This window comes from Crinia signifera, chromosome 4 (genome assembly GCF_055691185.1).
Source record: "Crinia signifera chromosome 4, ASM5569118v1, whole genome shotgun sequence".
NCBI classification, from domain to species: Eukaryota; Metazoa; Chordata; class Amphibia; order Anura; family Myobatrachidae; genus Crinia; species Crinia signifera.
The window spans coordinates 276,979,760-276,996,748 of NC_139220.1; the positions used below are offsets into that span (position 1 = coordinate 276,979,760).

Below are 16,989 nucleotides of genomic sequence, written 5' to 3' on the forward strand. Positions count from 1 at the left end.
ATTTATAGTAGTACATGTATAGTACATGTATGAATGGTTGGTGATCCCACATATTTCCAGGCTAGCCAAGCTATCCCCACAAATACCCCTAGAGGTAATACAGGCTGCCCCATGGTGCGTGATATGATATAATATGACATGACGTATCTTTCAGTATGAATGGTTCAAATCTCACATATGAATAGCATGTGCATCTTTTATTGGATTAGTACCGCACATACTGTAACACAACATGGCACACTTGCCACATACACCCACAGGCCAACCTCTTAAAAATGTTTCAATGACTATACATTTTTGACAGTCAAGTATTTTTACTTGATGTGGATGGGCGTTGATGTGGATAGAGCTACTAAATGGGCGGGGCATCAATTGGTGCATAAACTTTTTTTTTAACACCTATTGCCCCCAGCAGTGCTATATATACACAATGCCCGCAGCAGTGCCATATATACACATAATGCCACCAGAAATGCCATATATACACACATGCCACCAGCAGTGCTAGTTACATAATACCCTGAGTAATGGCAGATACAGAGTACCCCCCCCCCCCCCCCCCCCCCCCAGCAGTGCCAGAGAAACAATGACCCCCAGCCAGTGATGCAAGTCTAAAAAATTATTCGGCGCACGACAAAAAATGGATTTTAAATGGCCGCTGGAGTCACAGGGACAGAGAGGAATAAGAGGCATGCAATGCAGAGTACAGTGCAGCAGAGGCTGTGTGCGACCCCCACCCAACCTCCATACTGACCGCAGTCTGCTGCGCCCCGTAAGTTGGGCTTCCCCCATTGATGTAAACAGGAGCCGGGTCAGATGAATGTGACAGGTAGCAGGTGGAGGAATGTGACATAGAGTTGCATGTCCCTGCGTCACCCCACCATCTCTGTCCCTACATCACCCCCTATTTCTGTCCCTGTGTCACCCCACCGTCTCTGTTCATGCGTCACCCCGCCATGTGGCATAATGTAAATTTTGGATCAATCCGGGTGGCATAATGTGAATTTTTGCTCAATCCATGTGGCATAAAGTGAATTGTGGCTCTTTCACTGTGTCATAATGTGAATTTTGGCTCAATCCGGGAGGCATGATGTGAATTTGGTCTTATTCCAGGTGGCATGATGTGAATTTGGGCTCATTCCAGGTGGCATGATGTGAATTTGGGCTCAATCCAGATGGCATGATGTGAATTTTGCCTCAATCCATGTTGCATAACATGAATTTTGGCTCAATTTATGTAGCATAACGTGAATTTTGGCTCTTTCATTTTTGTATAACATGAATTTTGGCACAATCCGGGTGGTATAATTTGAATTTTGGATTATTTTTTTGCTCATTCTGTGTCGTATAAGGAGAATTTTGGCTCTTTTCGCGTGGCATAATGTTTAAGGGGCAAGTGTAAGGGGGTCTACTACTGTTTGCATAATGTGTATAAGGGACATATGGCATGGTACACTGCACTCAAGGACATGCCCCCTTTTGAGTGGCGGCACCCTCTTTTTCTGGAGTGTGCACATAACTTCAGCCTTCATTTTCCCATACCCCCACTTCAAAATTTCCACCTCGACCTCTGCACACACATATATATATACGTAGCGCACCTCACACACTTACACATTGGACAGATACATACAACACACCATACAACACACCACACCACACACAGTACACACACCCACATACACTGCAACACACACAAAAACAGTACAACACACACAAACACAAATAAAAAAATGCATCATAGGTGCTAAATCTCAGGAGTGGATGTGGAATTCATCAACATACACCAGCTATCAAGTCAGGAGGGGTGCATTTCAAACAACAACAATACAACACCTGATTTCATTGCTGGCATTGAGTATCAATGTAAACACATTCTAACATTATGGTGGAGGTTTTCACAAATTACAATCTTAAAGTGGGCATACATCGAGACGATTTGGTCCGATTTCGGCCGATTGCGATCAATCGGCCCATTAAATCGGACCAAATCGTTTCTTCATGACATGGCGTCGGGTCCAATGCGCGGTCCCGTGCGTATCGGACCCGGCCCCAGGGGTCGGACCGGCGGGACATAAGATCCGTCGCAATCGGTGGGACGGGCGCAGTGCTGGGGCGGGTGCAGTGCTGGGGAGGGCGGCGGTGACCAGAATGATCATCGGTGTGCACTCACTGTGTCCAGCGCCGTAGCGGGCGGGCAGCAGCAGCGGCAATTACAACTTTAAAATAGCATGTCAATTGACTGCCCGTCTAATGATTGGCTGAGATAGAGCACTCTCAGCCAATCAGCGGCCGCAGAGGGAGGCCACTGATTGGCTGAGAGTGCTCTATCTCAGCCAATCAAAAGCCGGAGAGTCATTTGACACATTATTTTGAAGATGTAATAGCCGCCGCTGCCTGCCCGCTACAGCGCCAAACACAGTGAGTCTGTCTGATTAACGCTGCTGCCCCACTCCTTCCTCCCCAGCCGGCCACTCATTTGAGAGCCGCCGCTGCCCGCCCCCACTACTCCTCACCGCCCTGCAGCTCCCTGTTATTTTTTTTTTTTACATGTGATAAATCGCATGCAATTTATCACATGTAAAAAATGGCACCTCAAGTCCTAATCGTATGTGAGCCTCCCGGGCAGCTGCCGGGCGGCTCGGAGGAGAATTGGGTCTGACTTGTCCTTAGGACAAGTCGGCTCTATGTATGGGGGCCTTTAGACCTCTGGCACAGCAAAAGATTACATTTTACAGCAATTCTGGAAATTAAAAATCAAACAAACAAGTTTTCCCAGGCAACGCCGGGCGGGTCAGCTAGTATATGTAAAGGTATATATGTGTTTATATTAATCCCCCCCCCCCCCCCCCCCCCCTGCAGTTGTCCATTGACCAAATTTATACTGCTTTTACTGTGTTTCTCCCGTGCAGTTTGAGGCCAGTAATGACAAGTAGGTGGGGGTCCCCCCTTTCTAAAGTGCCCCGGGCCCCCCGGAGGCTTAATCCAGCTCTGGTAATGGGCATCACTGTAAGGAGGAAAAATGACAAATAATATAAGGGGCATCATGAATCAGGAATTTTTTTTCCCCTTGTGGTGTCCAATGTCTGGGTGTGCAGGTCGCAGAACTGTAGTCTTTGACTGAATGGCCACCCTTGTTGCAGCAAGACCACACTCACTAATTGACCTATACATATGATATAAGCAGTGGTGGCTCCAGAGGTGGGGCTGTAGCACAGTCCAACAGTCAAATAGGGGAGCAACAGCAACTGCCAGTGAGTCAGTGAACCAGCATGTGGATGACATTTATACTGGACATTGATGTGGCTCAAAAAAAACCTTTCTCCCGGTCCCTGTTTGTTCATTATAGGTGTCCAACGTGTCATGGCCTCGTACTTCGATGAACATAACTGTGAGCCCACAGTTGCAGAGGAACAGTACCGCCAGAATGCCTTGCTGGAGCTTGCAAGGTAAGTGACTTTATAGCTATGCATTTTTTCATTCATTGGGGCAGATGTATTAAGCCATAACAAGAGATAAATGCAAGGGTGATAAGGAGTGATAAATGTCCAGCCAATCACCTCCTAACTGACTTTTTCCAACACATGCCTGTAACATGGCAGTTAGCAGGTGATTGGCTGGGCGTTTATCTCTCTTTATCACCCTTGCATTTATCTCTTGTTAAGGCTTAATACATCTGCCCTATTATTTGCTGCTGTATGTACAGGGGCTCTGAGGGGAAAAAATAGCACCTGGAGTAAACTGCCCCCTGAGACCAGGGCTCCACTGGTGTCTCATCAGCCCTTTGTATGTTTAACATCATAGAGGAATTATAAGGTGTGCCCAAATGAAAAGGAGACTTTTGATGTAGCTGCATTGTATCTAATGACAGTGGGTTACTGTGTTTTCAGATAGATGGCATGGCGTAGTGAACGGCTTTGCCTCAGTATCTTCAGTTCTGGAAAGTTTTGGTTGATCGGATGCATGATGGATTCCTTCAGAGCAGGTAATTTATCGCAGGATGAAAGCGGTGTACATTGATCAGTGTCTCGCACGGTGCACCGTTTGGGAATGAGATCCTCCACAGCCAAAATCATGGCAGGGTTGGTGACCACGTGCGTCTGCCCGTGTCGTGGCAAGTCCTTGATGCTTTTGCGTCCTGCCTCATAAGCTGACACCACCGGAATATGGTGCACTGTGCGAGACATTGCTCTCTGCTCGCCTTCTGCGCAAAGAAATTGGATAACAGCTCCTTTCGCTGATCTGGAGGAATCCATCCTGCATCCGACCGCGCAAAACTACTTTCCAGGAATGAAGAAACCAGCTGGTTGTTTATCATTTTCCACTTTATAACTTTTTGAGGCTTGACCACAAATCTGATTGGTTGCCCATAGCAATAGAACTCCCATCTTAATAAATAAACCCCACAGAGTGCGATTTATATCAACCAGAAGAGAAGTAGATCAGGAAGCAGATATCAGTTTATACAAAAATACATAGTACAATTATAAGAGTCATTGTTTGGAGCATAAATATACTATGGTGATGTATATTTAGACTTTGGTCTTCTAAAGCATTCATTTAGAAGTAATAATACATTACTGACTCACTTTGTTATTAGTCACTACGTATACTTCTTATTGCGGGACATGTCCTGTGTTCATGTTCAGGGAGACTGGATGGTGCACAGGGAGCGAGCAGAGCAAAGAAAATACTTCCACATTTTTATTTTTTATTGTAATATTTGATCCTGGTGTATGCACATGTTTGGGAAGGGGGAAACATAGTAACCTAGTTGAAGAGGTTGAAAAAAAGACGATCGTCCATCAAGTCATTAGATTTCCATATAATAGAGCAGTGTCTCTCAACCTCGGTCCTCAGGGACCCCCAACAGTGCATGTTTTCCAGGTCTCCTCACAAAATCACAGATGCAATAATTAGCTCCACCTGTGATCTTTTAAAATGTGCCAGTGAGTAATTAGTGCACCTGTGTATCTGTGAGCTGACCTGGAAAATGTGCACTGTTGGGGGGTCCCCGAGGACCGTGGTTGAGAACCACTGTAATAGAGTATACTCTGGGTGTGGAGAAGACTGACCGCAAGCATGTGCAGATGAGATGCCATTGTGTCACCATGGACCAGTATCTGTGCTGAATCCATGGCACACAGAATCCCGGGGGTTTTAGGGACTATCCAGTACTAGACAGGTGTATGGAATAGAGTGAATATCTTGCATAACTTATATCAGGGTGTATTCTATGCAGACAAATAATTTTTAATGTTTCCTTTCACACTATGGCTGTGTGTGTGTTATTTTTGGGGTGAGGGTTTGTGTTTTGTTTTGTGACATTTTTGCAGCAGGGGGGAGTTTTTTGCATTTTCTGTGTGTGTGTGTGTGTGTGTGTGTGTATGTGTGTGCGTGTGCGTTATTTTTGGGGTGAGGGTTTGTGCTTTTTTGTGAAATTTTTGCAGCAGGAGGGAGTTTTTGTATTTTCTGCCTGTGTGTGTGTGTGTGTTTGTTTTCTTTTAAGTCTGCCATCGACCAGAATAGCATGCAGAACCTCTGTTACAGGGAGGATCTGTGCCAGAACTGCCAGCCATGTTTTATCCACATTTCCTGTTTATAGAGCAAGCAGCATGTACTTGTCACGGGATGCGGTCATTTGGTCTACTGCATTATGGTCGACAGTCATTAGGTCGAATCCATTAGGTCGACATGCTAAAAGGTCGACATGACTCTAGGTCGACATGGGAAAAGGTCGACATGATTCTAGTTCGAAAGGTCATTAGTTCGACAGGTCATTAGTTCGACAAGGTCATTAGTTCGACATTGTCTATGTCGACATTCACAAGGTCGACATGGAGTTTTTCACTGTTTTTTGAGCCAACATGTGCCGACAGGCGGTATTTCATGCCCTACCATCCACTAGGGCGTGGTGGGAGAATAAAATAGTGTGCCGAGCGTAGCGAGGCACCGTGCCCGACGCATAGCGAGCGCAGCGAGCGATGCGAGGGGATGCAGTGCACTTTAAACTGTGTCCATGTCGACTGTGTTGACATTCAGATAAAAAAACAGTGAAAAACCCCATGTCGACCTTGTGAATGTCGACATAGACAATGTCGAACTAATGACCTTGTCGAACTAATGACCTGTCGAACTAATGACCTTTTGACCTAGAATCATGTCGACCTTTTCCCATGTCGACCTAGAATCATGTCGACCTTTTAGCATGTCGACCTAATGGATTCGACCTAATGACTTTCTACCATAATGCAATAGACCAAATGATCCCAACCCCTTGTCACACAGCGTTTCCCTTCCCATCACCAGATACCAGGAAGTGCTCTCATAATATTACTACACACAAGCACCAGGTTTAGTGAGGAGAGGGCATGCTAGTGGTATGTGGAGAGGTTCCCTAAGGCAGTGGTTCTCAACATCAGCCCTCAGGACAGCCCGACAGTTCACGTTTTCCAGGTCTCCACACAGAATCACAAGCGAAGTGAAGTGGATAGATCCACCTGTGGATCTATTAAAATGTGTCAGTGAGTAATGAGTGCACCTGCAGGGGTGACCTGGAAATGTGGACTTTGGGGGGTCCTGAGGACCGAGGTTGAGAACCACTGATCAAAGTGCTGAGGAGAGAAGTCCTATGTGGCCACAGTATGATAACTGTGTTGATCCAGACCTGCCACAGTAGGTGTGTTAGCGGAGTGCCAGTATGGAGACCATGGAGGAGGGAAACATATTCCTGGAATACACATTGGCCCTCATTCAGGTTGGTACAAACAGGGGGGCAATGTTGTGCAACTGCGCATAAACTTTTATGCGCATGTGCAGCCGCAGCAAATGTATTATTCGCCGACAGGTTTGCACGCAGCAGTGCGGACAGGTTGCGTTGGGGAGGCAGACATGGGTGGCGCCCATTGGGACACCCAGTGTTTCATGGGCATTCCCATGAAAATGGTGTTTGAGAATGACATTATAATGGCATGAAATGGACCAAACAATTGTAATATTTTGTTTTTCTGATATCAGTTGCATGTGCAAAACACGCCCATGACACTAGATGATGGATTACAGGCCTGATTCAGCATGAAATCACAAAACGACAGCTCCTGTTGCTAGCATGTGGGAAGGCTGCCCGGCACAAGGAAGGGCCAAATATATATTATATATATATATATCTCTATAGTAACACGTTTGTTTTGCGCAGCGTATAGGGGCTGATTCAGTACCACTCGCTAAGCAGCGTCGTTTGTTACTTAGAGAGCAGCTTAACACCAGCCGTCCCAATGGCTTTTATGGGGCCGCCCATAACATGCTGGGCATTCCCATGCTCCGGCCTGGTGTCTGGACCTCCCTCCCCTACCCGTGCGAACACCTCAGTAAGTGTGATACCCCCCTGTATAGAGAGTAAGTGCACCTGCACCGTAAGTCAGTAGGCACGTCTGCACACCGGCCTTGTGTCCTGAAGAAAAGGCAGAGCAGCCGTAAAACGCTAATGGCTGTAATGGCGTAAGATGTACATTTGCACTATATTGCAATATATTTGTCTATTTAAAAGCCCGAAGAGGGCCGCTTTCTTTTCCTTTGTTCTCTAAAAAGTGTATACATATAATAATAAGCCTGCTCAAAGCTTCGAAAGCTAGTAGAGCTATATATATTATAAAACACAAGACCTGCACTAATAGAACAATAGAAGGGGAGAAGGGGGAAATGGGTATGTCAATCGCACAGGAGGTAAGTTTTCGTCATAAGTATCGGCCCCTCATGTATGTATTGGGAGTACAACTCAATAAAGTCTGGAGGGTGTGCTACCACTGGACAGCTGATTAGAGCAGAAGTTCATGGGGACAGAAACGGGATGTCACTGTGTGGTGCACCCAAAGAATGCGTATTAAAATGTAACCTTTATTTAATTAGATAGATAAAATGTAGCGAAAATATAACAGACACAAGACATTAACCCCTTCCCGACATTTGACGTACATTTACGTCATGGCCGGGAGGTACTTCCCGACACATGGCATAAATGTACGTCATGAGTTTAAACTGTCACTGCGTCTCGAGACGCAGTGACAGAGGGACGATGTCTGCTGTCCCTGACAGCAGACATGTCCCTGCATGCCCAGGGGGGGCTGCGATGTCGCCCCCCCGTCGGCGATCGCTGTGATTGGCTGTTCAGTGTGAACAGCCATTCACAGCGTTTTCCTGTGTTACCAGCGAATCGGACGCTCGGTAACACAGGTGTCAATCACCGCCGGGCGTCAGGGGGCATGAGGGGGTCATCGGTGACGATGACACCTCACCCCACCCTCACCCCACCTGCCCCCAAGGCTGTGATTGGTCCGTGGGACCCACGGACCAATCACAGCCAAGGCGCGACATTTAAACTGACGGTGACTGCGCTGCAGACGCCATTCCGGTCTGGAATAGCGTGCAGAACGGTCACCGTGCCTGCCTGCCGTGAATACCGACCTGATCCTTGCTAATACTTACCTGATCCTTGCAAATACCTTACCTGATCACCTTATCACTGCTTGTAGCGTGCTGGACGCTTCCTGGATCTGACTTCCTGAGACTTCCTGCTGCTGCTGCAGTGTGATAGAGAGATAGAGAGATAGAGAGAGAGAGATAGAGAGAGATAGAGAGAGATAGAGAGATAGTGACAGAGAGAGCTATATTTTGTGTCTGCTACCCCCCCTTTTTGGGGGTGCAGGGGTTTTCTATATATATATAACTGTCAGTGCTGCTGCTGCAGTGTCATACAGTGATAGATAGTGATAGATAGTGATAGATAGTGAGAGGTAGAGAGATAGAGAGATTTGTGTCTGCTACCCCCCCTTTTTGGGGGTGCAGGGGTTTTATTTTATATATATAACTGTCAGTGCTGCTGCTGCAGTGTCATAGAGTGATAGATAGTGAGAGATAGAGAGATAGAGAGAGATAGTGACAGAGAGTGATAGAGAGTGTATATTTTGTGTCTGCTACCCCCCCTTTTTGGGGGTGCAGTTTTTTTTTTATACATATAACTGTCAGTGCTGCTGCTGCAGTGTCCTAGAGTGATAGATAGTGAGAGATAGTGAGAGATAGAGAGATAGAGAGAGATAGTGACAGAGAGTGATAGAGAGTGTATATTTTGTGTCTGCTACCCCCCCTTTTGTGCTGATCAGTATATCTGTGCTGATCAGCAACTTTTTGGGGGCGCAGAGGTTTTTTTTTTATATATATATACCTGTCAGTTGCTGCCAGTTGCACTGTCAGTTGCACCAAAGGTTGTGCACCTGCTGTCCCTCACTGGTAATCAGTGTCGCATCACTGATCACCTTTTTTTTTTTTTGTGAGTGCTGTGGGGTCTTTTTTTAATTTTTTTTTTACACACACTGATTTTGTGGGTGTCCTGTGGCCACTGTGCGCCGATCAGTGACGTACATCACTGATCAGCTTTTTCGGCACAGGGTTGATCAATTTTTTTTTTTTTTTTGATCAGATTCCTGTTGCCTTTGAGCGCTGTTCAGTGACAGACGTTACTGACCAACATCTGTGCTCAATTTTTGGCGCAGGACCTTTTTTTTTTTTTTTTAACCCCTTCAATTTTTTATTTTTAACCCCTTCATTTTTTTTTTTTTTATTGGTATAAAGTATTTTTTTTTTTCTGCACCACATACACACTACATACCCCCCGGATTGAAATAAAGTTTGTACCCCCCCCTACACTATACACGTGTTGAAACATTTCACTACCAGTAACACAAAAATAAAAATGGCATCCCAAATGTCCTCCCAAATGTCCTCCCAAATGTCCTCCCAGTCATCCAGGAGAATGTATTCAGTGGAGGAGGCATATGCCATGCTTGCCTCTGACTCTGACACAGGCAGTGATGCAAGCGGGGAATTTGAAGGATTCGTCTTAAGCTCCTCTTCCTCCTCTGGTGATGAGGGACCCCCTCAAAGACGCCCCCGTAGATCAGCTGAGATTCCCCCCCCAATAATTGATCTAGTATGGACCCCACCACCAGACAATTTTGAGCCCCAGGTTCCTGAGTTTTTGGCCATGCCAGGAATCCAATTTGATTCCACAGGTCTCAGAGAAATTGACTTTTTCAAATTATTTTTCTCTGATGATTTTATAAATTTAATGGTGGACCAAACTAATTTATATGCCCAGCAGTTTATTGCTCAAAACCCCACGTCATCATTTGCTAGGTGGACCCCTGTAGATGCAGTAGAGATGATGACGTTTTGGGGTCTGGTGTTTCATATGGGCATAGTAAAAAAGCCAGAAATTAGGCAATATTGGAGTACAGATGTTCTGTACAGTACTCCATTTTACCGTATGGCCATGCCCCGGACTCGATTTGAGACAATTCTTAAATTTATACATTACACCGATAATGCACAGTGCCCACCCAGAGATGATCCCACCTTTGACCGGCTATTCAAAGTCAGGCCGGTCATTGATCATTTCAGTGCCAAATTTGAAGAGGTGTACATCCCTGAAAAATTTATTTGTATCGACGAGTCCCTTATACATTTTAAAGGAAGGGTTAAATTCCGCCAGTACCTTCCCAGTAAGAGGGCAAGGTATGGCATAAAAATGTATAAACTGTGTGAAAGCACCTCAGGGTACACCCACAGGTTTAGGGTTTATGAAGGGAAGGATTCAAGAATTCAACCGCCAGAATGCCCCCCCTCCCTCGTAGGTGTTAGTGGGAAAATTGTCTGGGATTTAGTGCACCCCTTCCTGGATAAAGGTTATCACCTCTATGTGGATAACTTTTACACTAGCATCCCCCTGTTTAAGGCCCTTGGTTCAAGAGGTACAGCAGCTTGCGGTACTGTGCGCAAGAACCAAAGAGGCCTCCCAAAAACGCACATTGCCCAAGTAATGAGAAGGGGTGAAAGCAGGGGAATATGCAACGAAAATATGTTGTTGGTCAAATATAAGGACAAGAGGGATGTCCTTATACTGACAACAATTCACGGAGACAGTACCACCTCCGTCCCTGTACGAGGTACCAGTACCCACACCTCCAAACCTAATTGTATCCTGGATTACAATAGGTACATGGGCGGAGTGGATCTTTCAGATCAGGTACTGAAGCCGTACAGTGCCCTGCGGAAAACAAAAATCTGGTACAAGAAGGTGGCCGTGTATATCATCCAGATGGCACTGTATAACGCTTACGTGCTATTCCGTTCTACCGGCCAGAGGGGGACATTTATGCACTTTCAAGAGGAAGTCATAAAGGGCCTAATATTTGGGAACCAGCAGGCAGAGGGCCCCAGTACTTCTAGTACTGGCCCCCGTATTGTACCAGGGCAGCATTTTCCTGATGAAATCCCCTCCACTGGAAAAAAGGGCAGGACACAAAAAAGGTGCAAAGTTTGCTATAAAAAGGGAATAAGAAAGCAAACTATTTTCCAGTGTGACACTTGCCCCGACAAACCCGGCCTATGTATAAAGGAGTGTTTTAAAATATACCACACATCTATGGAATATTAGGTTCATAATTTCACCGTGCTTCGGGGGTCTTGCTAATGCCACATAGCACCCACCATTCATTCCACCAGAATCTGAGCCGCAAAATCCAAAAATCACTCCTTCCCTTCTGAGTCCTGCCATGCACCCAACTGGTATTTTTTGGTCACATGTGAGGCATTGCCGTACTCGGGAGAAATTGGGGCACAGATTTTGGGGTGCTTTGTCTCCTTCATTCCTTGTGAAAATGAAAAATTTTGAGCCAGAACTGCATTTTTGTGTAAAAAAATGTAATTTTTCATGTTCACTGCCCAGTTTTATCAAAATTGGTGAAACCCCTGGGGGTTTGAAATGTACACTATACCCCTAGATGAATTCCCTGAGGGGTGTAGTTTGCAAAATGGGGTCACTTGTGGGGGGGTTCCACTGTATTGGTGCTTTGGGGGTCTTGCTAATGCGACATAGCACCCACCATCATTCCACCAGAATTTGTGCTGCAAAATCCAAATATCACTCCTTCCCTTCTGAGTCCTGCCACTTTTTGGTCACACATGAGGCATTGCCGTACTCGGGAGAAATTGGGGCACAGATTTTGGGGTGCTTTGTCTCCTTCATTCCTTCTGAAAATGAAAAATTTTGAGCCAGAACTGCATTTTTGTGTAAAAAAATGTAATTTTTCATTTTCACTGCCCACTTGTATCAAAATTGGTGAAACCCCTGGGGGTTTGAAATGTACACTATACCCCTAGATGAATTCCCTGAGGGGTGTAGTTTGCAAAATGGGGTGACTTGTGGGGGGGTTCCACTGTATTGGTGCAACATAGCACCCACCATTCATTCCACCAGAATCTGTGCTGCAAAATCCAAAAATCACTCCTTCCCTTCTGAGTCCTGCCATGCACCCAACTGGTATTTTTTGGTCACATGTGAGGCATTGCCGTACTCGGGAGAAATTGGGGCACAGATTTTGGGGTGCTTTTTCTCCTTCATACCTTCTGAAAATGAAAAATTTTGAGCCAGAACTGCATTTTTGTGTAAAAAATGTAATTTTTCATGTTCACTGCCCACTTGTATCAAAATTGGTGAAACCCCTGGGGGTTTGAAATGTACACTATACCCCTAGATGAATTCCCTGAGGGGTGTAGTTTGCAAAATGGGGTCACTTGTGGGGGGGTTCCACTGTATTGGTGCTTGGGGGGTCTTGCTAATGCGACATAGCACCCACCAAAATTCCACCAGAATCTGAGCTGCAAAATCCAAAAATCACTCCTTCCCTTTTGAGTCCTGCCATGCACCCAACTGGTATTTTTTGGTCACATGTGAGGCATTGCCGTACTCGGGAGAAATTGGGGCACAGATTTTGGGGTGCTTTTTCTCCTTCATACCTTCTGAAAATGAAAAATTTTGAGCCAGAACTGCATTTTTGTGTAAAAAATGTAATTTTTCATGTTCACTGCCCACTTGTATCAAAATTGGTGAAACCCCTGGGGGTTTGAAATGTACACTATACCCCTAGATGAATTCCCTGAGGGGTGTAGTTTGCAAAATGGGGTGACTTGTGGGGGGGTTCCACTGTATTGGTGCTTGGGGGGTCTTGCTAATGCGACATAGCACCCACCAAAATTCCACCAGAATCTGAGCTGCAAAATCCAAAAATCACTCCTTCCCTTCTGAGTCCTGCCATGCACCCAATTGGTATTTTTTGGTCACATGTGAGGCATTGCCGTACTCGGGAGAAATTGGGGCACAGATTTTGGGGTGCTTTGTCTCCTTCATACCTTCTGAAAATGAAAAATTTTGAGCCAGAACTGCATTTTTGTATAAAAAAATGTAATTTTTCATTTTCACTGCCCACTTGTATCAAAATTGGTGAAACCCCTGGGGGTTTGAAATGTACACTATACCCCTAGATGAATTCCCTGAGGGGTGTACTTTGCAAAATGGGGTGACTTGTGGGGGGGTTCCACTGTATTGGTGCAACATAGCACCCACCATTCATTCCACCAAAATCTGTGCTGCAAAATCCAAAAATCACTCCTTCCGTTCTGAGTCCTGCCATGCACCCAACTGGTATTTTTTGGTCACATGTGAGGCATTTCCGTACTCGGGAGAAATTGGGGCACAGATTTTGGGGTGCTTTTTCTCCTTCATACCTTCTGAAAATGAAAAATTTTGAGCCAGAACTGCATTTTTGTGTAAAAAAATGTAATTTTTCATTTTCACTGCCCACTTGTATCAAAATTGGTGAAACCCCTGGGGGTTTGAAATGTACACTATACCCCTAGATGAATTCCCTGAGGGGTGTAGTTTTCAAAATGGGGTGACTTGTGGGGGGGTTCCACTGTATTGGTGCTTGGGGGGTCTTGCTAATGCGACATAGCACCCACCAAAATTCCACCAGAATCTGAGCCGCAAAATCCAAAAATCACTCCTTCCGTTCTGAGTCCTGCCATGCACCCAAATGGTATTTTTTGGTCACATGTGAGGCATTTCCGTACTCGGGAGAAATTGGGGCACATATTTTGGGGTGCTTTTTCTCCTTCATACCTTCTGAAAATGAAAAATTTTGAGCCAGAACTGCATTTTTGTGTAAAAAAATGTAATTTTTCATTTTCACTGCCCACTTGTATCAAAATTGGTGAAACCCCTGGGGGTTTGAAATGTACACTATACCCCTAGATGAATTCCCTGAGGGGTGTACTTTGCAAAATGGGGTGACTTGTGGGGGGGTTCCACTGTATTGGTGCAACATAGCACCCACCATTCATTCCACCAGAATCTGTGCTGCAAAATCCAAAAATCACTCCTTCCCTTCTGAGTCCTGCCATGCACCCAACTGGTATTTTTTGGTCACATGTGAGGCATTGCCGTACTCGGGAGAAATTGGGGCACAGATTTTGGGGTGCTTTGTCTCCTTCATACCTTCTGAAAATGACAAATTTGGAGCCAGAACTGTATTTTTGTGTAAAAAAAATAATTTTTCATTTTCACTGCCCAGTTGTACCACAATTGGTGAAACCCCTGGGGGTTTGAAATGTACACTATACCCCTAGATGAATTCCCTGAGGGGTGTAGTTTGCAAAATGGGGTCACTTGTGGGGGGGTTCCTAACTTTTAGCATCTTATGGTGCCTAGAAACCTACATGGTGCCTAAAAAATAATCTCATAAAAAGGAGGCTCCAAAATCAAGTAGGTGCTCCTTCTATTATGAAGCCTGTGGTTTGGTCACCGTGCACACTAGGGCCACATATAGGATATTTATGAAAACAAAAGAATTGGGGGAATCAATTTTCAGTCACATTTCTCTAGTAAAATGTACTGTGTTCCTTAGAAAAATGTATTAAAATTGCAAATCTGCAAAAAAAAAGAAATTTTGAAATTTCACCTACACTTTGTTTTAATTCCTGTGAAACACCTAAAGGGTTAACAAACTTCCAAAATGCTGTTTTGAATACTGTGAGGGGTGCAGTTTTTGAAATGGCATCATTTATGGGGGTGTCTCACATACAAGTCCCTCAAAGTCACATCAGAACTGAACTGGTCCCTAAAAAAATCAGTGTTTGAAATTTTCTTGAAAATTTGAGAATTTGCTATTCATATTGTAAGCCTCCTAGTGTCCCAAAAAATTAAAAGGAAGTTGAAATAATGATGTCAACATAAAGTAGACATATGGTCTATGTTAGTTATTCACTATTTTGAGTGGTAAGATTATTTGTCTCACAAGCAGAAAATTTAACATTTTGCAAATCGCTAAATTTTCCATTTTTTCACGATATTTTGGTATTTTTCACAAAAAAACACAGACTGTATCGACCCAAATTTACCACTAATTTGAAGTACAATGTGTCACGAAAAAACAATCTCAAAATCACTGGGATAAGTAAAAGCAAAAAAAAGTTATCCCCACTTAAGTGAGACATGTCAGATTTGAAAAAAAGGGCTCTGTCAGGAACGCAAAAACTGGCTCTGTCAGGAAGGGGTTAAACACATAACATGTAGTAAAAATGGATATCTTTATCCATGCGACGTGGGACCCCCGTTCCCTTACTAGTAATGTATTCACTTTCAATTAGTGTTCTGAGAAACTGTCTTTTAAATAAGCTTTATTAGGTACGGTATATTAGGGAATAAGTCTCCGTATAGTTAACTGTGTATGTGACACAGAGTACAGATAGTAGCGGCTAGAGCGCAATCATAAATGCGGCATAGGAGCACAATGCTCGATCACGATTGTGCCTTGCGGACGGTTAATGCCTCAGAAGTCAGGGGGTCGCAGTGCTACGCGTCACGCACTGCGCTTCCCTCGCTGACTCTGGTGCTATTTAAGACACACGGACCAAAAAAAATAAAAATTTAAATAATAATAATAATAATAATAATATATATATATATATATATATATATATTTTATATTAATTAAGCTAGACAGATCAGAAATGCATTCAATGGGTAAGGGGACAAGGTCCTGACAAAGCTAGTGGCGAAGCGTACGCCGACCGTACCTTCGTGGCTACGGTCGGCGTACGCTTCGCCACTAGCTTTGTCAGGACCTTGTCCCCTTACCCATTGAATGCATTTCTGATCTGTCTAGCTTAATTAATATAAAAAAAAAATATATATATATATATATTATTATTTAATTTTTTTTTTTAGGTCCGTGTGTCCTGTGTATTGTGCTCCTATGCCGCATATATGATTGCGCTCTAGCCGCTACTATCTGTACTCTGTGTCACATACACAGTTAACTATACAGAGACTTATTCCCTAATATACCGTACCTAATAAAGCTTATTTAAAAGACAGTTTCTCAGAACACTAATTGAAAGTGAATACATTACTAGTAAGGGAACGGGGGTCCCACGTCGCATGGATAAAGATATCCATTTTTACTACATGTTATGTGTTTAATGTCTTGTGTCTGTTATATTTTCGAAACATTTTATCTATCTAATTAAATAAAGGTTACATTTTAATACGTATTCTTTGGGTGCACCACACAGTGACATCCCGTTTCTGTCCCCATGAACTTCAAGACCTGCACTCACCCTCTGATGTTAGGTAGCCGCTGAGGTGCCGTATAAATAGTAGTGTACATACATTACTATATGGATACAGACTTACTCCCAAAAGGGAAAACAGCACTCACTAGACTTTAGTCACTAAAGGCCCATACACACTTCGCGACTTTGAGCTGAAAGACGCTCAAAACAGCAGGTTTGAGCGGCTTTCAGCTCAAAGCCGCTCAGGGTGTATGGCCTGGCGATGAGCGCTGCTGCGCGCTCCCGCGACATCGCTGGGAAAGCCGTTCATCTGCTGGTTATACCAGCAGATGAGCGGCTTTCAGGACGGCTTTGCATAGCGCTCCACCAGGCAACGCCGTCTCCCCCCACCCTCCGTCAGCGCAGGGCAGGGGGAAATACGCTCAGTGTGTATGCACTGAGCGGCTTTCCCCACAGCGATGACAGAGGTCATCACTGTCCATACGCGCTGGGCATAGTCGCCCAGTGTGTATGGACCTTTAGGTT

At 44.6% G+C, this 16,989-nt stretch overlaps 1 protein-coding gene across 1 annotated transcript in view; it reads left to right on the forward strand.

The window, feature by feature from the left end:
• Positions 1-16,989, forward strand: part of RNF181 (ring finger protein 181) — a 28,942-nt gene that overhangs the window by 409 nt on the left and 11,544 nt on the right. Inside the window, exon 2 of the mRNA XM_083184644.1 lies at positions 3,350-3,449. Coding sequence (XP_083040770.1) covers positions 3,364-3,449 — 86 coding nt within the window. The 5' untranslated portion in view covers positions 3,350-3,363. The remainder of the gene's footprint in view (positions 1-3,349; positions 3,450-16,989) is intronic.